The following is a 26,551-nucleotide window of genomic DNA, read 5'->3' on the forward strand; positions in this document are numbered from 1 at the left end:
GACTTATTTTAAACAAGTTTTGACTAATGACATCAAATATTTATCAGTTTGCTATCATTGGGGAAGCTATTAGATTGGTAGTCAAGATATTTGGGTTTTAGCTTTGATTATACATGTTACCTCCTTTTCCTGATCTATAAAATGCTATATTTCATTTATAATAATAAGATCTAGAAGGAATCTTACTGATAATCTAACTGTTTTCCTCATTATGCAGATAAAGTAAGGCCTAGAATCTAGACAAGTTTTAGGCTCACCACAGATTACTCAGATATAGTAAATAAGCATTGCTAAGATTCAAAATTCTGGGTAAATATTTTCCTACTAAATCACACTGGCTCTTTTTACCTTTAAAATTCTATTATCCTAATTTCATTCAATATAAGAAAATGTACAAGATGACTAATTCAAGTTCTACCTTTTTCACAATTAGCATTTATACTTATAACCCATTTTAGGCTTAAACTCATCTAAAAATTTCACATTAATAATCTGTAGTTCTGAAATGAGCTTTAAGTTGGAAATAAATTGCTTTCCATATTTATTATTTGCTTAGTGGTAGAATATTTTGAGAAAATAATAACTGGAATTCCAAGAATTGAAATTCTTGGAATAATGCAGTAATTACTTTTTTCATGTTCACACTTAATCATTTTATAGTTTATTTTAAAATTTTTCTTTAATTTTTAGATCTTCTACATGTGAGGCTGAACTTCAGGAATTAATGGAACAAATTGACATCATGGTAAGCAACAAAAAGATGGATTGGGAAAGAAAGATGCGGGCTTTGGAGACAAGGTTGGATCTTCGAGATCAAGAGTTGGCAAATGCACAAAATTGTTTGGATCAAAAAGGTCAAGAGGTACTTTATATATATTATTTATATCTATTAATAAGCTGTTAACAAATCAATAATTCACAATTTTTATAAAGTGTTTATTATATAAGAACAAATGTTTGTTAATCATGTTATTTTTTTAGTTGTTTTAATTTTTTCAGTTACTAAAAATCTGCCTTTTCTCTCTCTGCCCACTCCAACCCCAGTTGAGATCAAAACTGAAAAAAGGAACAAAAGAACAGAAACCCTGTTGCAAAAAAATGTATTATCAAAGAAAACTTAACTTCTGCATTGACCATCTCTACCTTCTCTTTTTCAGTTTCTGTTTTTTTGTCTCTTCATATACATATACACATACATACTTATGTATATGATATGTGTGTGTGTGTGTGTGTGTGTGTGTGTGTGTGTGTGTATAATCTCCGAGTCTTTCACCTCTCTATCAGGATTTGGAAAGCATGTTTCATGCTTTAGTCCTCTAGAATCGTGTTTTGTCTTTAAGTCTCAAAGTTGTTCATCTTTTTTATTGTCATCACATAAATTTTTCTCCTGGTTCTGTTCACTTCATTCAGCATCAGATTATAGAAATCTTTCCAGGTTTTCTGAAATCATTCCCTTCATCACTTCTTAGAAGTACAATATTATTCCATCACATTTACATACCACAGTTTGTCTAGCTATTCCTCAATTTATGGTCACCTTCTCATATTCCCATTCTTTGTTACCTCAAAAAAAAGTTATAAATATTTTTGTACATCCTTATAGTTTCTTTTGCTTAGAACCAATCCCTACTTTAATCTACTTTTCCTCTAATACTCCCTCCCTTTCCTATTACTTTATTGAGTGAAATGTATTTTTTAGCCTCAACTATATGCAAGTATGTAAGTATTATTTTTTTCCTTTAACTAGTTCAGATGACAGTGAAGTTCAAATGGCAATCATACTCTCCCCACCTTTTCTTCCTTGTTTATGTAGACTTCTACTTGTACACTCCAATTATATGAGATAAATTTCCCTAATCTTCATTTCATCTCTGCCTCCCCAACAGTGTCTCCCTCTCTTTCCATTTTCTTTTAAGATCATCAAGACATAATAGAACTACTCCCAGACCTTCTAATTAGACTCCTATGACATCTCATGACAGTAGAATTCAAAGGGATCACATGTATCATGTCTCCAAAATAGAATGTAGGCAATTTATGCTTGCTCACTACTTTTTCATTGTTCATTGTGTTTACCTTTTTTATGTTTCTCCTGTATTTGAACTTCAAAGTTTCTACTCAGCTTTGGTCTTTTATGGTTCTTAGAAATCTTCTACTTCATTTTTTTCCCTGTAGGAATGTACTCAATCTTGCAGAATTAGGTTATTCTTGGCCATAAGGCTATATCCTTTGTTTTCAGAATATCATATTCCAAGCTTTCAGCTCCTTTGTATTGGTGGCTACTAAATTGTGTGTGTCCAGACTCTTACAGATTTGGTACTTAAATTTTTTATTCCTGGCTGTTGTACATACTGTTTCTTTGACCTGGAAGCTCTGGATTTTTGGCTTGAATGTCCTCACAAGTTTTTCATTTATGAGTTCTTTTAGGAGCTGACCACTAAATTCTGACTATTTCTACTTTACTCTTTAATTTTAAAAGACTAGGGCAGTTTTTTAATGACTTCTTGGAATATGATTTCTTATTTTGATCATGGTCTTCAGTTAGACCAGTGATTCTTAATTTTTTTCCAATGATTTATTTTCTAAGTTAGTTGTTTTCACTGAGAACATTCTATATTTTTTTTCTATATTTCCAGCCTTTTGACTTTGATGTAGTATTTCTTATTGTCTCATAGAGTCATTGGTTTTTTAATGGATTCATTCTAGTTTTCAGGGAGTTTGATGTCTGGGCAAGGCTTTGTGCATCTTGTACCAACCTGTTGATTTCTTTTCTAATTTTTTCTTCCATGGGTCTCATTGCTTTTTAAAATTAACTTTTTAATTTTTTTGTTTCTGTGAATTATGAATTATGTCACTTTATGATTTTGTACCCCATGCTGTTTTTTTTTTGTTTGTTTTTTTTGCAGTTTTGCTCATAGATGTATTGAAGTAATTCTTTTTCTGGATTTGTTTCTTTTGTGGGATTCTTTTTTAGTTTGCTCATTCTTCTGGATAATTTTATACTTTGGACTTGATATTAAGGCTAGACTCTGAGCACTTTTTGGAAAGAAAGTCTATATTGGTCTTATTGCTGCTTTCTTGGGAGTATTGAATATTGTGTTATTTCATGATCTTAGAGATAGGCTGGGACCATGCAAACTTTCAAAGCTTCCAGAGTAGCCTGATCCAGGGGCAGAGTCTAATCTCTTTCCTATTCTGAAATCTGCAAATTCTTGATTCAGTTTTGGTTGGGCATGAGTTAACAGTACACTACTACAGGGCTCAGCACTCTCAGCCAACTAGAAATTAATGCTGGTTCAGAGTGATAAAACTGTGGGCTTTCATTTGGTCTGAGATTCCTACCTTGGTTATTTCCCTGCTAGGTTCAGACCAGGCTAGAAGTTGAAACTGAGATGCTGATCTGCTCTTTGCACCCTACAACTTACTTCTGTAATTGCTTCTCTTCCTGTACACTGCTCAAGTTATTGCACCTGCTCCTTACCTACTGACTGCTCCCCATTACCTGAAGAATTAGGTCCCCTTCTCAGTCTACTCTGAGTCTATAACCCAGAACTGAGGAACACATGACAAAATTGTTAACTACTATACAAAGTATCAATGCTCTAGTTTAGGTACAAGACTTCTCTATTGTGCTCTCTTAGCTAGACCCCAATCCCCATTGTTGGAAGAATTTTATCTCCATGTGCAGAATTAGGGAAGATGACTCATGGTGACTTTTTTTCTTGGATTTCCCAATCAAGAATTAAATCAGATTCATTTTTGAGATCTGTTTCAAGGAATATAGGAGAGAAATTTGCTTTACCCTGCTACGCCACTATCTTACCTGTACCCCCACCCCTAGTCTGTACTATATATCTATATTTGTTAATGTTGTTGTTGTATGTGTATATATATATATATATGTAGATATATATACACACACACACAAACACATATATATGAGCATATATATATATGTGTGTATGTATGTATTTTTCCCCTAATTACATGTTAAAAAATTTTAAACTTTGTTTTAAGTTTGAATTCCAAATTCTATTCTTCCTTCCTCCTCTCTCCACTTTCTGAGACAAGTAACCAGATAAAGGTTATACACATACAATCATGTAAAATAATTCCATATTACTCATTTTGTACAAAAAGAGTCAAATAAAAGAAAAAAATAAAGTGAAGATGGCATACTTGTCTGTATTCAAACAATATCAGTTCTTTCTCTGAAGGTGTATAGTGAGTTTCATCATTAGTTTTGGGGCATTATTATCTTTTATCATATTATTGATAATAGCCAAATTATCCACAGTTCATCAAACAATATTCCTGTTCCTGTATATTTGTCATTAAAAAAGGAGGAAGGAGAGAGAGCATTTTGTGAGTAAAGAGAGCAGTTGAAGTTCCATTGGTGATCAATTGGAAATTTAAATCTAGGGTTAATTTTAATGACTAATTTTAAATGTGATGATAATGAGATTATACTGAACTTTTGTAATATATCAGCATGATATCATTCTAATAGCAAACAGCAGAGATATAATAAGATATAAACCAAGCTTAGTTTTTAAGAGTATAATTATTACTAACTTGTTTTGAAAACTGTATTACAAATATTTAGCTTGTGTTGATACAGGAGTTACATTTGACTTTCACTCTTTTTTTCAATTACTTCTCTTTTGCACATTTCCTATCCTATCAGACAAAACACAGCAGAATATTCAAATTATTATCTTGATACAGGTGGGGTTACTTCGACAGAAATTGGACAGTCTGGAAAAATGTAACTATGTAATGACTCAGAACTATGAAGGACAACTTCAAAACCTTAAATCTCAAGTAAGAAAACTTACTGCTTTCCTGTCATTATAAATTCATATAAATTTCATTAAAATCAGCATTATTTTTATCATTAGCAAAATTTGTCTGTCCTATAGTACTTATAGCCAATACCACATCGTTTAGCATGTAATTGTTCTTTGTTTCATGCCCCAATTTGTCAGCTGCATATCCCAATGCAGGTATAATGATCCTTAGGATCACTAAAAAATTGCTGTGATGTTTAAAATATTATCTTAGTTTTAAAAGCTTAAATTAATACATCTTACTAGGGAGTGAATTGCAAATAGGACAGGATAGTACTAATGATGTTTGCTACCCCTTAACAAGTTTGAGTTTGCAAAACTAACTTAAACAGTTGGTTAATTCCTTCAAATCACTATGCTTGGAATTTAGATACATGTTTTAATCCAATTAAACTTATTTAGTTCTCTAAACATAGAAATCAATTAAAATAGAGTATAAAAATTTAACTACTCACTATAATGACTAAATTATAAACAAAATCTAGATAGATAATATGGATCAATATTTTTTAAAAATATAAAAACCTAAATACAAAATTTTCTTTTTTTCATCTTATTTTTATGTTTTCTCACAATACTTAACTATTTTAATCATTGCTTAATGAAACTGGCTTTTGTTTTGTTTATTTTTTCTCATAACTTATCTTACAACTTATATTAAAAAGCCTCATACATCGTGATAATTTACATCCAACTTAAACTCTCTGTTAAGATGAAGAAAAACAATTAGGCATAAGTCTTGGCTACTAATTCTTTGTTCAACATTATAGACAATGATCTGTCCTACTAGTCCCCCATTTCTCTTCCATGAAGGAGGAAATGTTTCATTATTAAAAATGTCTATGAAATGTCAAACTTTCTAAGATGTATCATTATAACTATTCAGTAGTCAAAGATACTAAACTCTTCTCAGGGCAGCTAGTGATTTTCAGCCTTGGGCCTCTGCATTGAATTCAAAGATCCCATTAACAAGACTGTAATGAAGAAATGGACTTCCTTTGGCCAATGAAATTCCACCACTTTGGACATAATGACCTGAAGACTTTCTCTTACCCTTTCCTATGCCACTTTTCAGTAGTTCACATAAAAAGTGGTATGTGATATGAACTACTTGTATTATATTTTACATAACATTAAAAAAGCATGAGGAAAAATTCTTGCAAGTATTTAGATCACTTAAAAAACCATTGGTCTAAAATTGTTAGTAGATAAGTATCTGTGTTTTAGAGGCGCTGCAGAATACATGGTTCACATTGTATCTCACCAGAGGATATTAGCCTTAAAAAGATGTACTTGTTTGTCACTTGGCACATCTGAAAAATTGTTGAAAACTAAGGATGTTTCCAGGATCTAGTGGCTTTATTGGAAATTTATCAAAAATAATACTATCTTTTCAATGTCTCAACAATTTCATCTATGTGTATGTGATTGAGAAGAACCAAAAAAAGCAAAACAGAAGGATTCAATTATTGAAATGGGACCTCATCCTCCTTTTAGTAATTTGTTGTTCTACAAATTCACCAACATTGCCTTTGGAGATATAAAAAAAATCTTTTATTTGCCCAGGAATGTCAGCCTAGAGCCTAAAGAGTATCTGGAGGCTCGATAGAGTTTAGCTTTACAGAATTCTCTGACAAAGACATTCATTATCCATTCTATCTATTGATATTCACGACTGAAGTAGACAGTCAGAAGAATCAGGATTAAGTCTATAGAGCTTGATTCCAAATGGAAATGGACAGTAATTGATTGACATATCTAATAGGTACTGTTCCATGCTGCCAGTTAAAGATGATCACTGGCCAACTGTGTTCAAGGTGCTTGGTTTGTGGAAGAAGACAAATATTTTAGATGCAATTGTGCTATGCCATAGTCCCTATGTGTCAGAACCTAAGTGATTTCCATCACCATGGAAAAAGTGATGATGATCTATGTGACATGGAGGGATCAGAATCATTCACACACAAGTGAAGTTGAGAGACTGAGACTTCCTTTAGTCAGAGTGGCTTTAATAGATGTAAATGGACTGAATGATTTTTCCTAATTGTCCTTCAGTGATTGATAGTGAATGTAGTTGTAGAATAAGGTCTATAAAAAGGGATATAGGTAAAGAAAAAAAAGGCATGATTCTCTGAAAGCCAAACTTAGGTTACCTAGAGCACTATGCTGTTGAAGGATTGGAAGAAGTTGAAAATATTACTGTATTGAACTACAATTTATTCCTATAAGGGGAATGAAAAGGCAGTTGGTACAATCCAAAGCTCTACCGCTACATGCCTATTTAAAACCTCTCTGATATTCTAGACAATTGGTCCAAGAGAAAACTCTATAGAGTTTTTTTTGCAAAATATTGGTCCAAAATATTGGTCCAAGATTGAAGCAGATGTATATGAGAAATGTGAGATCTATGTTCTCTATATACAAAATAAAACACTACCTTTAGTGCTTTCTAGAAGAACTTCAAGACATTGGAATTGATCTGCATAAATTTTGTATCTATGGGAGCAAATAGAACAAAAACAGCATCTTAGTAATTGAGCCACTTCAGCCAATATGAACCTTCCTAAGGAGAAATAATAGTACTTCCACGGTAGGCTAGTACTGTTGAAGTATTTCTTTTAAGTATGCCTGCTAGGATTTATTCTGAACAAGGTCACAATTTTGAGAGCAAGTTACTCAAGGAAATGCTGTATTTAGCAGGAATCAAGAAATATAAAAGAAGAAGAAAGCATTTGTACACTACTTTGGTACCCTGAAAACTGAATGGAAAGCTCAGTGGCTTTTTTTAAATACATGAAAAATATGTCACAAAGTTTGCCCAATGACTGATTATTAATCTTGTTTAAAAGTCAGTGACAGAATAATAGAGACTTCTAACTAGTAAGGATATTGTTTGGGTGAGAGATCAGTTGAAGGCTAGCTACCTAGCTATGACTTCAGTTCACAAGAACTTAGAGAGAAATAGGTTGTACTACCCCAATGGCATTATGTTTGAGTTTGCTATGAGGACATCCAAATAATGAACATATTGCAATCCATTGCACACCATATCTTGATATTCAGAGAAAACATAAGGCCAGTGAAGAGCTATCACATTCCAAATAATTAAAATATATCACAGCCTTTTACTCTTTACATTATCATTGAAAAATAGGGATGGCAGTGATATTTTCTCTACCACTTGCTGCTTTTAGGGAAACTAGTTATGTTCCCTGATTAAAAAGGAGGACGTTGAGGAATAATCAGATTTCAAGAAGATACCATTCTTGACCCTGCTTTCAAAGTGATCTTCAAGTATAAGTCTGACCATATCACCTCTCCCCATCAGAACACACCTTCATGCACACACACACATATATATTCAATAAACTCCAGTAGGTCCCTTTCACTTCTTTGAGCAAAATCAAATGCTATGGTTGACATTTAAAGCCCTGAATACCTTGCCTATCCTCCTAATCTTTTCAGGTTTCTTACACTTTAGTTTTCCACATGCTCTTCGAAATAGGAATGCTGTTCTCTTCTCCCAAGAACACGCTTTCTCCTATTATGGAATTTTCTCTGACTGTCTGAAATGGCACATCATCTCTGCCTCCTGATTCCAAATATTGTCGAAATTCCACTTTGAATAGGAGGAACCCTTTCTCAATTCCCTTAATTCTTAATTCTTAATACTGTACTCCTGTATAGTAAATATTTCTCATTCATCCTCCACAAGGCTTACTGAGGAATAGTTGTTAGCATGTTTTCTCTCTCATTAACTGTTGATATTCTTGACAGCAGGGACTATTTTTTGCCTTTCTTTGAATGTTCAACACTTAATACAGTACCTGGTAGATATAATGTTTAACAACAATGACTTTTATTTATTGACTTCATCAGCAGCTATAGATCTAATGATCATATCTATGTAGGTAAATCCTAGATCCAGTCTAGGTTTTTTTTTAAAACCTTTTTTTAAGTTTAATGGTATTTTATTTTTCCAAATACACGTAAAGATAGTTTTCAATATTCATTTATGTAAAGCTTTGTGGACTAAAATATTTTCTTTTTTTCTTTTACCCCTCCCTCCTCAAGAGTGCAAGCAATTTGATGTAGGTTTAAATATGTGCAATCCTTTCAAGCATATATCCCTGTTTATTAGATTGGGCAAGAAAAATCAGACCAAAAGAAAAAAAAATCATGATAAAGAAAACACACAAACAAACAAAAAGGTGAAAATACTATGCTTTGATCCACATTCAGTCTCCATGATTCTCTCTCTGCATGCAGATAGCATTTTCTCTATTGGAATTGCCTTGAATCATCACATTGTTGAGAAAGAGCCAAGTCTATCACAGTTGATCATCACATAATCTTGTTATTTCTGTGTACAATGTTCTTCTGGTTCGGCTTGCTTCACTCAGCATCAGTTCATGTAGGTCTTTTCAGGCTTTTCTGAAATCTGAAAGTCTGCTCATCATTTCTTATAAAAGAATATTTCATTCATATACCATAATTTAGTCAGCTATTCCCTAATTGATGAGGATCCACTCAGTTTCTTGTTCTTTGCCTCTATAAAAAGAGCTGCTACAAACTCCTTTTCCCTCTTTTATGATCTCTTTGGGATACAGATCAAGTAGGGACATGGCTACACCCAAAGGGTATGTATGCACAGTTTTATAGCCTTTTGGACATAGTTACAAATTGCTCTCCATAAAGGTTAGATCAGTTCACAATTCCACTGACAATGTATTTTAGTGTCCCAGCTTTTCCATGTCCCTTATCAACTTTTATTATTATATTTTTCTGTAGTCTTAGCCAATCTGTTAGGTATGAGGTAGTGACTCAGAATTGTATTCATTTGCATTTCTCTAATCATTATTTAGAGTATTTTTTCAAATGACTATAGATGGCTTTAATTTCTTCATCAGAAAATTTTTTGTTCATATCCTTTGATCATTTTTCAATTGAGGAATAACTTGTATTCTTAATAAATTTGAGTCAGTTCTCTATAGTTTAGAAATATGGCCTGCATCAGAAACCAGTCTTTTTCTTAACCTCTAACTTCAGATTACCAATGTGGACTATGGGCATCGTTACCTCTACCTGTTCCAAAGCAGAACTTGTTATTTTTTCTTCCAAATCCATTCCTTTTCTGAACTTCCCTTTTATTGCTGAAAGTACCATCATCCTTCTAGTTATCTAGCTTTGGTAACGTTAGTGACTTCTCATCCCACAAATTCAATCACTTGTTCAATCTTGTTTCTTCCTTCACGACATCTCTAGTTTATATTCCTTTCTCTTTATTCACATAGCAACCCTTATAATTCAGACCCTTTGGGCCTGGACTATTGCAATTGCCTCCTGATTTTTTTTTCTGCTTCAAAACTCCCCTTATTGTAACTCACCCTCAGCTGCTAGAAAAATTTTCCTAAAATACAGATATGACCATGTCACCTTCCTGCTCAGTAAACTCCCAAATGTCCCATTTTATGTCTAGGATCAAAACAAATTCCTGTCTTTAAAATGCTTCATCAAATGGCCCTTCCCTACATTTCTACAGTCGTTACATAGTACTCCTTTCCCTTCACTCTACAACCTAATCATACAGGTCTATTTACAAGTCTTCATACAAGATTTCCTCCTGTTTCCATGCCCTTGAACATTTTCATCCTCATGCCAAGAATGCTCTTTCTCCTCATATCTCTCTTAGAATCCTTGGATTCTTTCATTTGCTATAGGAGACCGTCCTCAGGAGACCTTTCTTAGTCTCTTTAACTCCCATTGCTTTCCCTGCCAGTGTTACTTTGTATCTGTTTTTCAAGTGTCTTGTGTAAATACATGCATATACATATATATGTTCATGTTATCTCCCCTGATAGAATATAAATCTCCTGAGTATTTATGTTTTTGTATTTCTAGTGCCTGGCTGATGTCTGTTATAAGTCTTTTATTTGCTTGTTGATGGATTGCTCACTATAGAACTTTGAGCAGATGTGTCCCTCTTTTTTTGTCCAAATATTGTTCTTTTTGTTTTACTGTTAAGTGCTCTTAGAATTTTAGGACTAAAATTAATTTTATATAGTGGTATGTTGGTAAGTATATAACAACTAACTCCATAAAAATGGATATATGACACATTTTTACATTTTTAGCTCTAGGGCTAAACAAAACTGGTCCCTGTTTGGTGACCCCTGATCTAGACAATCACCAGAACCGTAAATCAAGTACTATTTGGAGCATTTATAGATTTCGTCAGTGTAAATACTTATACTAACAATTAATAACTAGCTTTTTAAAGCCAATTATAGCTGATTTTAGTACAGTGTTTGTCTTACCCAGTCTTTCTGTAGGCCTTTCCCCCCCCCTTGCCACTGTTATTTTGTGATGTTACACTGACCATAATCATTTATCATCTTCTTCCTTAGCAGCTTCTTCCCTAACATTTTTACTAATGATTTTGCTTTAAACAATGGTTGTCTTTATGCCCTCTCTCTAGTTAGCAGGAGAACTGCTGAGGCAGTTTCTGGGCATTTTTGGCTTTTCATGGAACAGGTATTTTTATATAACTTTAATTTCTTTTAAAAATGGAGTAATCAAAATCAATGTATTTTCCATTATCCATTTCTCATTTTCTAGTATCAGCAACTTGTTTGTATAAAGCTGCTTAAATCTTTTGCAATTGCATGAAATATATTCTTCTCAGCTTTATAATTTCTTCTAGTTTGATATTGATTTTGTCTAAATCAGGTTCTCAGACTTTTTAGTCACAGAACCTATTAAAACACTTAAAATCATTGAGGAGTTTTTGTTTATGTAGGTTCTTATGAAAATAGTTTTGACTTCATGGATTCCTCCAATCTCAGAATTTTGATTGAAAATACCAGCAGTTATATACTTTGAGAACCTCTATTCTTAATAGTGACAATACTTCATACAACTAGCTAATTAATGACTTCCATAATGGTAATTAGTCCTGTCTGTTAAGACACTGTCTACTTCATTTTCTGTGATGTTGTTCAGTGCTCATCAGGTCAGAGACTTGACATTGACTATTTGGATATATTGTAGTGGGGATTTCTTGATAAGTTCATCCCGATGGTGGTCACTGAGGGTACCTTCCATACCTTAACTTTTGTAATTCTAATGCCCTTAAGTACTAATTTTGAAGAAAACACTCAATTCTCAATAATGCTTCTGGGGAAGTTTACACTTTGGACTTCTTAATTATATTAATCTGAACACTGTTTTCTAACATATTTTTCATTATGTCTCCCTGTGCCTGCCTTTACATTGAAGTCATCAAGTAGCAGTGTATATGTTGACTTGTTTGAAGTATAATATTCAAATTACTTTCATAAGTTTTCTTCTCCTTTGTCCCCTTGTGCTACTCTTGTAGAGAACGTTCCAGGAATCAGAAATCCTGTTATAATAGCAATGCTCAAGCTTTCCTAACTATTCTCCAACATTGGGTAACCAGTTCTTTCTAAATGAATATTAATATGGTAAACATTATCCCTGTACCACTAAAAGGGGAAAACAAATCCCAAGATGTAAGTCCTGTATATTTCTATGGGATTTATTGAAGCATATGATGAATAGGGGATTCAGGGAGCATGAGAGTTGCCAAGGGCTTCTTGGCAGGTGCTTCCAAATTTCAGAGTATATTCTTCTGGGCCTTTAGCATTTCTGTTCCTCTGCCAATACAAGCACCAGTATCTTTGTGAGGAGAGAAAGATAATTCTTTGGCAGCAAAGCAATTTGAGGCTGGATTGCTCTTGATTATGTAGAGAGAAAAATTCCATTTCTGATGTCAATCCTTATCAGTAAAGTCTTTGATCTACAAGTTTTCTTGAAGATTTATGAGTGTTCATTGGCCAGGGAGCTTCCTTCTTGGGACAATTTTTTCCATATTTGTGATTGATCTCTGGGACAGTTCAAGCTTGACATAAATTCAAGACACTCAGCAGCTTCGGATGCAGACATGTTTTGGAAAAAATCTATGATGGGTGATTCCTGAAATTAATCTAAGGAAGATATATAGTCATTGACAATAGGAGATGATGGTGGTTATCTCAACATTTGGTCGAATGTACTGGGCTTGGGTACTAATAAGTTTACTGAGAATGACCTTGATAGAAGATACTGTTACCTTAGAGAAAGGGTGGCAGAGCAGCAAAACTTGGAAGAAAAGAATTGGAAGAAAGGCATTAAAAAAAACCCAAATGCGCTTTTGACAGGCAAATTTATGAGGGGATAGTCAGCTATGCTTCAAAGAAAACTATTCTTAACATGAAGGTAAAAAAAATTATGGTAAGCTATACTTTAGACAGTAGGAGTTTCTGAAAATGGGCATCCCATTTTCAATTTCAATAGTAAACAAATAATAACAATATTTGTTTGAACCATCACTTAGCCTCACTTTTTTTAGGTAGAAATTCATATATCAGCAGCACATTTAACTATGAAGTCACAATATTAAAAATAAGGTCTTGAAAAAAAATAAAACCCAAAAGACGCCTTTGCAATAGATATTAAGAGTAAATAGATATGATATTTTTCATGGTATTCGTTTTGCCCATGAGCACTAGAAGGCTAGTATCTTAGGAAATTATATTTTCTGTTGTCTTTGGATATGATATGAAACTCCAATTTTTTCATTTATTTTTCAAAACAGAACCTCTGAGTTGCCATTTGATTTAGTTACAATTTATGTTTCTGGTTTTGTCTCTAATAAAAATACCTATATATTCTCAGTAGTATTCCAACTCATTAATCATTGGATAAGATTTCACATTTAGAATACTCACAGATAATTTTTATAGAAGATCTAAAGAGTATAATTTTTATCTTACTCTGTCACCTTTTTCACTAGTTGAATACTGTTGTTGAAGAAGTCAAAAGGGACAGTGCTCTCTATTCTACTTTTATCTTTTTGTTCACTCCTCTTTAGTCGTCTTTGCTCTTTTATCTATTCTCTGCCCACTAACTTTGGGGGTCTCTCTATTCTATATGACTTCTTTTTTCTCAAATCTCAGTTGGTGATCTCACCTATTCTCTGAGGTTCAGTAATCATTTCTATCATTCCTAGATCTATTGTGCCTAGTTCTGATCTCTCTCATTGCTTATGGGAATTTCTCAGCTATTTCACCCCAAATTGATTATATTTCCCTACAAATTCATACTTATTCTGAAATTCGTTATTACTATTGAAGTTACCATCATCCTTCTAAGTCACTCAGATTCACATCTGTTTAATTCTCCCTTCTTCACACTCAGTTATCCTATATATTCAAAAGCTTGCCAAATCTTGTTTCTATCCCCACAACATCTCTCATAAATGTTTTCTCATTCACACAGCCACCTCTTAGTTCAGGCTCTTATAACTTTTGTGCTCTTGTCATTACAGTAGTTTTACAATTGATTTCCCTATCTTCAATCTTTATTCAATTCAATCCATTATCTATACAGTTGCCATACTTCTTAAAGTATAGGTCTCATCTACTAAGTTCCTGTGATTCCTTATCAACTATAAGAACAAATATGAACTCTGCTGTTTGACATTTAAAGTCTTTCAAAACTTGGCCTGATATAGTAGATGAAGCAACTGGACTTGAAGTCAGGAAGATCTACCCATACACTTATAAACAAGTCACCAGGGCAAGTAATTTAATCTCAATCTCCATTTCCTTATTTGCAAAATAAGGGAATAATCTTATCCTTCCCATAGGGTTGTTGTAAGGATAAAATGAGAGCATTTATGAAGTGCTTTCCAAACCTGAAAGAGTTAAGCATTATTATTATCTTTCTAGTCCTTTTGCACATTTAAAAATATGCAGTATTTTCCAGCCAAACTGACTTTGTATTCCTCATGTATGGCTCTCCATCTTCCCTTTTTTGTGCCCACAGTTCCCCATGTCTAAAGGTCTCTCCCTCCTCACTTCTTATTCAGAGAATCCATGATTTCATTCAAATTGTAATTTCTATGGGAACCTTTTTCTAATGGGCAGTTATTAATATTTCCCCCAAATTATCTCATATAGATTTTGTATACACACACACACACACACACACACACGGCCCAAAATTGTATCACACCGATTTTTTTCTCCTTGGTCTTTGAAAGCAGGAACTTTTTTCTATTGTCTTTGTATTCCTAATATCTGATACATAAGAGGAACTAAATAAATATGTATTAATTGATTCATTAATTCAGAAGCTACATAAACTGCATTACTATCATCAAGGTCAGCAATGATTTACTAATTTGCCAAATCCAGTTGCCTCTTCTGACTCCTCATTAACTTTTCTAAAGCATTTTATATCATTGATCACTGGCTCTTTGATATTCTCTCCTTCTTTATATCCCTTTATATTAAACTCTTATGGTTTTCCTTTTACCTTTCCAATGACTATTTCTTTGATGTCTTTTAACACTGCTTCTCCATCTTCTAACCCTCTAAATATGAGTATTATTTAAGGTTTTCTTTTTAGATTTCTTGATACATTCTCTTTTGAAATCTCAGTTGCTAAAGCATTATTATTTCTATGCATGTAGCTCCCAAATATGTATTTTTATTCCATACTCTTTCCTGAGTTTCAATATGTAACTTAAATTGCTTGCTGGACACATCTACCTTGTTATTTCACTGAAACCTCAAACTCAACATATCCAAAGCTGAGTTAGGGTAACATTGTGTGTTAAGGAGGCATCCTCATTTGTAGAAAAAATTCAGGAATCATAGTGGGGAAAATAGTGGTGAGCAATTGGGTGAAGATCAATAGAAAGAGGGAAATAGCTAATTTTGTCATCAAAAGTAATACACACTCCCTAAAAAGGAAAAAGAAGCAGTAAATCAAGCAAGCTTGATGTACAGAGTTTTATGATATAGTAGTGGCAGAAGACTTTAGTTACCTAGATATCTAATGAAATTCTCTTTGTCTTCCAAAACAGAATTATTAATTACTCTCAACATAATAATTCTTCAAAAAGTTCATTCAGTCAACAAACATTAAGTGCTTCTAACCTCATTATTCCACCAAAACTTCTCTCTCCACAGTAAAAGTGATTTCTTAATTGCTAACAGTAACCCTTTTTAATCTTCATTCTCCTCAATCTCTTTGTAGTTTTTGACAGTGTTGATCACCTTTCTCTTTTGCTTGTTTTGTTGTTACTATCTTTAGTTTAGGTTTTCAGGACATTATTCTCTCCTGGCTCGCCTCCAGTCTTTTGCTGGATTCTTATCCAGATCATGCCCTTGAGCCATCAGTATCTCACAGGGTTATGTCCCTGTCTTTTTCTTTTTTCCCCATATACTATTTGATTTAGTAATCTCATCAGTACCCATTTAGTGATGATCTTTATTCTGATGATTTTCAGATCTAGCTAGTCTGCTTCCACTTCTCTGCTGAACTTCAATCTCACATCTCCAACTGCCTTTCATCTCAAACTGGATGTTCAGTAGATCTTAACTTAACATATCTAAACTTAAACTCAACATATCTAAAATTAAACTTAGTATTTTTCTCTTCCCTTCCTTCTACATACCCTGTAGAGGGTATCACTATCTTCTCAGTACCTCAGATTTAGTCTTAAGTGTCTTCCTCAGCTCTTCATTATTTCTGTCACCTCTCCAATATTTAACTTCTTGCCAAGGACTACCAAATTCACCTTTGCAACATCTTTCAAAATACATTCCTTTTCTCTTTTCTGATTCTGTCACTACTTTGGTGTAGGCCCTCAATCTCATACCTGGATTACTGTAATAGCCTGCTAGGGATCTGCCTGCATCAAGTCTTTTCCCATTCTAATTCATTCTCTGTTCAGTCATCAAAATTATTTTCCATATCACCTCCTTCTTAATAAACTCCCTAAAATTTCCAGGATCAAATGCAAAAGCCTCTGTCACTCAAGTTCCTTCATAACCTAACCCTCTCCTATTCTTTACAGTTTTTTTTTACATCTTATTATCTACCATGTATTCTTTTGTCCAATGATACTGACTGTTCCACAAACAAGGCACTCCCCATCCCTTAGTTCTAGGCATTTTCTCTGGCTGTTCTCCATATCTGTAATATTCTCTTTCTTCATCTCTATCTATTGGCTTCCTTTCAGTCCCAAACTCCCATCTTCTATAGAAAATCTTTTCCAACCCCTCTTGAGTATTCTAGGACCTTCCCTGTTTAATTATTTCCTATTTATCCTGTGTATAATTACTTTAAAATGTATTTGCTTGCTTCCTCTCTCTTCTCTCACCACCTTACACTGTGAGCTATACAGCAGCAACTCTTTATGCCCCTCTTTTATTCCCTCAGTGCTTAACACAGTGGCTAGCACTTAGTAGACATTTCATAAATGTTTCTTGACTTACTGACTACTTATTATATGCCAAATATTGTGCTAAGTACGAAGTAAAGACATTTTGTGCAAAAAAAAAAAAAAAGGTCATATAAGATATATAAAGTGTAAGCTTTTTTTTTTGCACAAAAAAGGTCATATAAGATATATACAGTGTAAACTTTTTTTTTTGCACCTTTTGCACCTTTTTTTTTGCACCTTAGTGTAAACTAAAGGTAATCTCAGGAGGGAGATACTACCAGTGGAGCATGGGTGATCAGAGATTTGTAGAGGGTCAAAGAGATTGGAAAAGGACTCCTACAGAAGGTAGAATCTGAGCTGAGTGCTGAGAAAAACTAGAGTTATAGTTGAGAAAAGCAGAGCCTTCCAGGCATGGATAATAGACAACAAAAAGCCAGAGTTGGGAGGAGTATCATGATCACAAAACAGCAAGAAAAAAAGCTAGTACTGTTGTATTGTAGAATATGTATATTGCAAGAAGTCTGAAAAGGTAGGAAGGGATTGGGAAGCCACTTGAGGTCACTGATCAAGAAAGTAGCATAGTCAGAACTACACTTAACAAAAATTACTTGGACAGCTGAGTGAAGGATAGATTAGAGGAAAAAAGAGACTTAAGGATCTTAAAAAAGACCAACTCAAAGGCCATTGCAATGGGTCTAAGCATGAAGTAATGAGAGCCTACATCAGGATAGTGGTAGTGTCAAAAGAGAGAGAAAGGGATTTATTTGAGATATGCTGTGAAAGTAGAAACAACAAAACAACTGTTTGGATAAGTGAGGTATAAAAAAATGGTCAAAGATGAAATTGAGATTGTGAGACTGTATAACTGGGAGAATGGTGGCCTTCTGGATTTGATTCTCACCACCAGGGTACTAATTTCTGGAATAGAAATAAAGGTAATCTTGGGGAGAAGTGACCATTTCTTCTTAGAATTCTTAGAATTTGATCAAGCAAAGAAAGACTAGATCTCTTTTGGCAGGTACTTTTGATTTGAAAGGAACAGATTTCAAATGATTCAGAGAGAAGGATAGGATCCCATGGATTAAAGCTGCAGAAGTCATCTGGTTGTAAAAGGAACAAGCATTTATTTAGCACCTATTATGTGCCAGGCTAAGAACTGTGCAAAGAACTTTACAGATTTTATCTCAACTGATCCTCACAACAAACCCAAGACATAGATGCTATTAATATCCTCATTTTTACAGTTGAGAAAGCAGATTAAGTGAGTTGTCCAAGGTCACACAGCTAATACGTTTCTGAAGCTAGATTTCAGTTCAGGTGTTCCTGACTCCAGATCAAGTGCTTTATTTACTGTATTACTTAGCTGCATCCTGTCACACAGAACCTGTCTGAAGAAATTAATGTGTGCACTGAGAATTCACCAACCAACTTAATTTTACAAGATTATAAAAGAGGGAACCAAGGAAACACCCAAAATGGTATATCCATAAATATGGAATTATCTTACGAGAACAGGGGACAAGGAAGTCAGAAGCGATAGAACTTTGCTTCAGGTGCATAGGATGATGCTAACCAATAACCACAGGGCCGTGCATTTTTATTTGTTGTTTTCTTTGTTCAATACAATGACCTTTGCTTTGGAGACATAGAGGGCTCTTAATGAATTCAAGTAACCAGCCCCACGTAAGCTTCATCCCTCAAGTACCTAAAAACTTGATGTGATTCCTGAGTGATTGCTGAAGGTCTTTTAATGATATTTGAAAGATTGAGGAGAACAGGAATGGTATTCACAGGACTAGAGAAGGGAATTTTTAATTCCCCATTTTTAAGAGGAGCAGGGAGAAGAGGAAGAGAGTGAGAGAGAAAGGGAGAGAACTGTATAAACTATAAGTCAATAAACTTGGGGAAATAATTTTTGGGGAATTATTTCAATTCTTGGGGAAATAATTAAATATTACTCTTGGATTCAAGAAAGATTAAAAAAGAATAAGTAGAGAGCAGTTGATCTCAAAAAGATACAGAAATTTTGGTGATATGAGATGAGTTTACATAAGTTGATGTGAGTACAAAGTATAATCGTCCCATATACCTATACCTTCTATTGATATTATTGGATAACTTGCTATGGGATTTTCTTTTGTTCTCTTCTACTTTTGAGTATGTATACATATATTCTACTGCCACATCTAGAATCAACTTGTTCAATGTCAGTATTTAATGACATTTTTTAAGGGCCGACTTAGGCCTATCACATTCCATGATTCTTACCTTTCCTGTTTCATTTAATTGAATGGAAACCAAAGTTCCATCATTGGAACTGAAATAACCTAGAAATATCCACCATTTTTTCAGAGTAAAATCAAAAGTTAAATTTTTTTCTGAATATATTACAAGCTAGTTTTTCCATAGATCTAGTTATTGAAATAAAAATTGTTAACACAAGATGGCAGTAAACAAAAAATTTTTCAAAATATTGTTTTAAATATTATGGGATTCCTAAAATATAGTTTAGAGAAATTTGAAGGAACATTTTACAATGATCATTGTTACAAGTTAATGGTGTTTCAGATTTATGTCAAAGCTCAATTGTGTTCAGCTTTAGTAACTTAATTTCAATAACTGGTTCTTGGTTAATACATTGAAATGCTTATGCTTTGCAGGATTTGCCAATTATGACAAATTTTTAAGTGCATTTGAAAAATCAAGCCAATTTATGGTAGGGATAGCAAATAGACTTTAAATATTAATATTTCCTTTTATCGATAGTTTTCTAAACTGACAAATAGCTTTGAAAAGCTGAGATTGCACCAAATGAAACAGTGCGGGACTCTTAAAAAAGATGAAATTCCATTTGAATTGAGCAACATAAACCAAAAATTAGAGGTAAGATATATGTTCATAATTATCTTCATTTATCTTAAAGATTGATTTTTGTTGTTGGTTGTTAACATTGAATGTACTATATGGAATAGCTTGCTTATGGATGGTAGCAAACATCATTCTCAATCAGTTTTGCTCTGAGTATATTCTTTTTAGTGTATGTCCCTTTGGTGAATTAGAACAGTGATTTGATATATACTTCTGAATATTATCAAACCATTTTTTCAGAACCAAAACAAAAGTTCTTGGAATCAGTAAATATGGAATATACTTCAGAAATATTTAATTAATATTTAATTAATCTCTTCATGTCTGTGTAATCATTGGGTACTGAAATTTTAATGAAGATATGTAACAGTTTTTAGGACAGAATTTGGCTTGTAGTTTTTTGAAAGATAGTAACACTTCACAGTATTTGATAAATGAAGCATACCACAATATTCATGAATTGATGCATTCTGTTCCCCTAAAATTTGCATATGGCTCTTCTACCTTGCCAATTTCAATCAATATCTATAGCACTGGTATGGCTAATGAGATTTCTCAAATATTTGCGAATCATTGAAACCTTGTAGAGAAATGATATATTCAAATATTTGTGTGCTTTAACTGAATGTAATATATTTCAAAGAGAAACCTCCAATACTGCTTTTCAAAACATTGTTAACATGGTATAATCAAACTATGATTAAAGAGCATTTCTCTGCTAAAACATTATTTGACCACAACAACTATGATGTTTATACTGGTGTTCCTATGGACACTTATAACATTATTTTGCCTAACATTGTGTTTTTCTCCATGCCAGTGATTTGTGTTAAATGAGGTATATCCATTGATAAAGATCAATTAATTGTGTATTTGGCTAAATAAGTCTTACATAAAAGAATTCAATAGACATAAACTATAAATCATCTGAAGCAGACTTTTGAAATTAGCTTTTTGAAAGCTTTTTAAAATTTGACTTTATTTTACTTCTGGAAGTCCTGTTTTCCTCACAGAATCATAATCTGGAACCATAATAAAACCAATGGTAAAAGATGGTAAACCATTTTCACTTGACATACATTTGTCTAGATGTTAGCCAGATAAATTGATTATAGAAACAGTTTATATATTTCTATTTGCTTATAACTACTTACAAAAGTAATTTTTTAGGGCTGAGCTTCTGTGGGTTTAGTATAAATCTAAATACACATTTTGTTTGGAAATATCTATTTGTACCACTAGGGGAAAGGGATTTATTTAATTGGTGTAGGGAATTCCTAGTATGTAAACTCCCATAAACTATGGAGCTTCTAGCCACTTATCCTGGAATTAGTTTTTTTGTTGGACCCTTGCTTCCAATTCAATTCAGTAAATATATATTAAGCATCATAATGTAAAAGCCACTTGGTCACTTGTAGGATTACAAAACTACTGGGCTAAAGTCCTGACTATGGTATTTGGAAGACTGAGGGGAGCAGAAAATACTTGGTGGCTTACAAGTCCTGTAGTATGGACATTTCTAATCTTTTTCATAATTTCATCCTCTTAGATATCCCTGTATCATGATTGCTTAGGATATGAATTTAGCACAAAGCTAACTAGGTGATCTCTAATGTTTACCAATGCTCATCTTCCTGCTGAATTATAAAATGTCCGAGCTGGAACTAATTTTAAAGTCTGGTCTAACTTACTGTTGTTTCCACTGATTCTTCTGATTCCTCCTTGACAGCAATGTACAGGGGAGGAAACAGACCTAGAGAAGGGAAGCTCTTTCCATAAAGTTACCCAGTTAGCTACAGCAGGAGATCATATTAGAAAAAGAACGTCCTGATCCCCAGTAGCTCCGACTAATGTGAAAGTCAAATAACTTTTAATTAATGTCTTCATTTGTACAAAGTTAAAAATTCTACTGACATAATTAGGTGGTATTTCTATCTTAATTATATCTAGATAAATATCATTTCTATTTTATTCATAATGTTGAAAAAAATACTTAAGATATATAAGCTCCAATTCTGTCAGGACTAAAGCATTTATTTTCCAAGGCATACTAATATTTATCATAATTCATTGAAGAAAATATAATCACCTTAAAAATATTTATATTTTTAGGCATGTAGTTGACGAAGCACAGCTCTTCTTTACTTTGTCATAATATAAGCATTTAATAATAACCATAAGGAAGATTTACAATGAACTTTCATGTTTATAAATTACTTAACACTCATGATCTCATTTGATCTCCTATAAAGAACCACAGTTATTTTATTATTCTCATTTACAGATAAGAAAATTGAGGTTAATGATGGTTCAGTGTTTTCCATGTCTAGGCTCATTCTACAAGTCATGAGGCTAAGTGAATGGTCATTTTAGGGAGCTTGTGCCCAAATCTTCCCTGGAAACTTCCGGGGGCTTAAAGTACAATATGACTCAGTAAATGAGCTTTAGGGAAGATGACCAGAAGCAGCCAAGAAGGTTACCATTCCCAATGCCCAAGCAGTGAGCCATGTTGTCCTGGAAGCCCTTGCAAGTTTCCAGGGGGAGATTTGGGTGGGCACATCATGGGATAACCTCTCCGAGCTCGTTAAGCCTCCTTACACTAAGTGGTATCAAAGATTCAAACTCGGGTCTTCCTCAACTTCAGATCTATCACTTTTCTCCCTAACACATGCTGACTCCAAAAAATCCACTGAGATTTTAATGGGACTTCTTAAAAACTCTGTACTATTCAATTTGAAGGTGTTTGATAACAACAGTGATTTGTATTGGAACTTGTGGCTATGTGAAGTAAAATGGACCAAATTTTATTACCTATTATCCAAAATAATTCATTGAAAACTGTGAAACACCTTGTTCTTTTTCTAAGTGTGATATAGATTTCATTTTCTAACTCAGTATATTGATTCTGCAACCAAATTAAAGTAGTGCCAACATATGTAATAGCTGAACCAAATTGTAGCCCTGACAATCCAATCATTTCAGTCATCTTCATGATTAATCCCAATGATTGTAACCAAATGGACTGTGTAGCAAACTACACCTATTAAGATAACCAATATAATCAGATCAGTCATGCTGCAGACTGGCCATTTTATGTATAATTTAGTCTATAACCAGACACAGTTACTATGGAGTTTGTTTCTACCATATCGTTGCTATAGTTTTATTTCCAAATTTTAGCAGAAATGTTTTAATTCTAGAAAGTGGAAACAACTGTAAATGTCAACCCATTCATTTAGCCCACAAGCATTTATTAAGCACCTACTCAATTGTCCAACACTGGTATAGGTACAGTAGAAATTTTTTTTAAAAAGACATGGTTTTTGCTTGTAAATGGTTTATACTTGATTTAGGGAGATAAGATGTTAGGGCCACCACCAGAAAAAAAAATTTGTGAAATAGGTGAAATTTGTCTAATAGTATCTAGCCGATGTTTTCCAAAAATTTTGCAGGATGTGAATAGATGACTATATACTCTGTGAGCAGAGAAAACTGCTTGGCTAGTAAATCAGTCTTTCCCTATTTAATGGTTCCTTCTCTACAGACACACTAATGCCTCTCTTATTTTTAAATTTTCACTAGATTTTAAAATTCTTCTACTTACTATTCTATATTTCCCTTCACTTTCTCCCCTTAGCTAAACTACTCAAAAAAGGCATCTATCTATACTAGCTGTCTTTTCTTCTCTCATTCCCTTATAAGCCCATTCTGGTTTGGCTTCTGACCTCATCGTTTTCAAATGAAATTTCTGTGTCTAAGGGATCTCTTCCAGTGATCTTTTAATTGTCAAGTCTAAAGGACTTTTCTGAATCCTCTTCTTTACACTGATAATTTTTTCTTCCAGAATAATTTCCTTTCTCAGGATTTCTCCTCTATATTTTACTATTCTTTCTTATTCTCCTTTTACTGGACCTTAATCTATGTTATGTAGTCTTTTTTTTTTTTTTTTTTTTTTTTTTGGTGAAGCAGTTGGAGTTAAGTGACTTGCCCAGAATCATACAGCTAATATTTAATGTCTGAGTCCGGATTTGAACTCAAATCTTCCTGAATCCAGGGTTGTGCTCTATCCACTGCACCCATCTTGCTGACCCCTATGTTATGTACTCATATGTGGCTCTGTCCTGGGCTCTTTTCCAAGATTCTGTTCTGGGCCCTCTCAATTGGTGATCTTATTAATTCCCATGGATTCAATTATTGTCCCTGTGCCGATAATTTCTAAATGTGTATATCCAGCCCTAGTCTCTTAGCAACTGATTATTGGATATTTCTAAATATATGTCTTAGAAGCATTTCAAACTCATCATATCTAAAACAGAACTTATTTTCTTCTCCCCCCAAACTTACCTCTGTCTGAACTTTTCTAGTACTATTGAGGGCAGCACCATACTGTCACTCAGATTCATAATCTTGATGTCATCCCAAGACCTCACTTTCACCCATTTATCTAATCAGTGACAAATCTTGTTTCTACCTCCATGACACCTCTTACATTCTCCACACTCACACAGGCATCTTTCTAATTCATACCCTGCTCTCCTTGCCTTATATCTCTCCCCACTCCAACCCTTCCTTTACACAACTACCAAAAGGATTTTGCCAAATTGTGGTTCTGATGATGTCAACCACCTACTCAGGAAACTTAAGGGATTCTAGGAACAAATACAAACTCCTTTATTTGGTATTTTAAGTGCTAAACAACTCGACCACTTCCAGTGTCACCTTTCTTCTAGACTATTCCCCCTCTAGACTATTCCCCCTTCTAGACTATTCCCCCCCAAAAAAATCCCCCTCTTCCCCCCATGAAGCCTGTGGTCCCTCACATTGTGCTACCTGGTATTCCCCTCCCACAATACTCCTGTTTCCTATCTCCATTCCCCAGCCATCTCATATGCGATGTGTTCTCCCTCCTTATTAGAACCCCAGAATTCTTTTTAAAATCTAGATTTAAGTACTATCTTCTCCATGACTTCCATGACTCCCAGTTTTAGATACCTTTCTCTAAAAGTTATCTTGCATCTATTCTATTTGTATTTTGTATGTGCCACTTTATATATACATACATACAGAGAGAGAGAGAGAGAGAGAGAGAGAGAGAGAGAGAGAGAGAGACTCCCATTAGAATATAAACTGGTTTTTGCTTTTAATTTGTATCAACAATAATTAGCACATAGTAAGCACATATTAAATGCTTGTTGATTATTTACTAATAAGGAATCACAGTTTGGCCCAAGAGAATTAGGGTGCTTACCCTTCTTCTCCATTAAGAGAGATCATTTGTTCTAAATCCATACAGATGATCTGGACTAGGTTCAGTTCTAAGGCAGTCTGGTCTTTTTTTTTATTTATAAGTTTTTTTTGATTTGCAAAACCTTTACTTTAGTGCCCTGGAATGATTTAACTTAAACTTGAGTTTTGGTTCCTATTTCAAATAGAACAGTATAAAATATGAATCAGGTATGAGACAGATATATATTTCCTACACAAAAAGGAAATGCTAAAATACACAAAGATATAGCAAGCACTGACAAGAATTTAACAAACAGTAACTTGTAACTTTTAACTATTTTTACAATCTGCCAAGAGATTGAGTCATATACATGAAAACAAAAAGCAGTTTGTGGGAGGACTGAATTAAGTGTTGCTATATCTCACCTCAAGTACTGTCCCCAGACTTCCCTGTCCATGTCTTCTGCCACACTATGCCAGAAATTGAGTTTATTGAGTAGCCAATGGTCATTTTCTAAAAGAAACACAAGACTAGTTATTTGTCTATACAGCTTTGACCAAGCATTCCATGACTGTCAAACCCTTGGACTCACAGGGTGACTTCCAAGCTTGGCCATGTTCATCTTAGTATCAATACTTGTTCACCTAAGATCAAGAAAGAGCAAACATTAAAAAACCACAACCTCAAATCCAGGATCAGGCTTTTTTGGGCAGGACATGGGCTTTAGCCATTATGTGATCACATAATAGCTGGGGCTTCCTTCCCCTCTCATTAATACCTCATGGGCAAACCCAGAAGGTACATAATGTCACCTGAAAAGCAGAAGAAATCAAGGATTATGGGCAGAGTCACATATCTTCACTACTCCTTTTATTAAAGGCCCACTGAGTCATTGGCTTTTCCAATTCAAGGACTGATAAAGGGATTGTTTGATCAAAGTGCCAAACTCATTCAGCATTGATCTGCTAGAAACAGAAAGGTAAGCTCCGCTCATGCTCTGTGTAACCATTGGTTACAAATGATTGAAATCCTAGCATGATTAAATGATTGAAATCACAAGTATGCTTATTGTACTTCAGTTCAAAAAAAGTTCTTTGTCCTCTCATCTCCGTAGTTGTTGTTCTTCTGACACTTTCCCTTCATTGGTGACTTTTAAAAATATTTTTCTCCAATTATATGTAAAACAATTTTTAACATTCATTTTTTTTTTTTTATTTAAGTTTGAGATTTTCTCCCTTTTCTCTCTTGCTTCCTAACCTCTGTCATTGAGAAGGCAAGCAATTTGATAAAGGTTGTATGCAATCATAT

At 33.8% G+C, this 26,551-nt stretch overlaps 1 protein-coding gene and 1 long non-coding RNA gene across 13 annotated transcripts in view; one reads left to right on the plus strand and one right to left on the minus strand.

The window, feature by feature from the left end:
* DEUP1 (deuterosome assembly protein 1) overlaps positions 1–26,551 on the plus strand; it is a 140,805-nt gene that overhangs the window by 33,592 nt on the left and 80,662 nt on the right. For 5 of the 12 annotated variants that reach the window (XM_031960986.1, XM_012545094.3, XM_012545092.3 and 2 more), the window contains exons 3-5: positions 691–862; positions 4,729–4,824; positions 19,915–20,031. In XM_031960986.1, the coding sequence (XP_031816846.1) occupies positions 691–862; positions 4,729–4,824; positions 19,915–20,031 (385 nt within the window). The remainder of the gene's footprint in view (positions 1–690; positions 863–4,728; positions 4,825–19,914; positions 20,032–26,551) is intronic. The other 7 variants (XM_031960988.1, XM_031960994.1, XM_031960985.1 and 4 more) reach the window with 3 other exon arrangements.
* On the minus strand, positions 12,344–26,054 carry LOC116422498. The gene is made up of 3 exons (XR_004233179.1): positions 25,836–26,054; positions 25,669–25,756; positions 12,344–12,856 (listed from the first exon to the last, which is right to left on the minus strand). It is a non-coding gene; the product is annotated as an uncharacterized LOC116422498 (long non-coding RNA).

This window comes from Sarcophilus harrisii, chromosome 3 (genome assembly GCF_902635505.1).
Source record: "Sarcophilus harrisii chromosome 3, mSarHar1.11, whole genome shotgun sequence".
Lineage (NCBI taxonomy): Eukaryota > Metazoa > Chordata > Mammalia > Dasyuromorphia > Dasyuridae > Sarcophilus > Sarcophilus harrisii.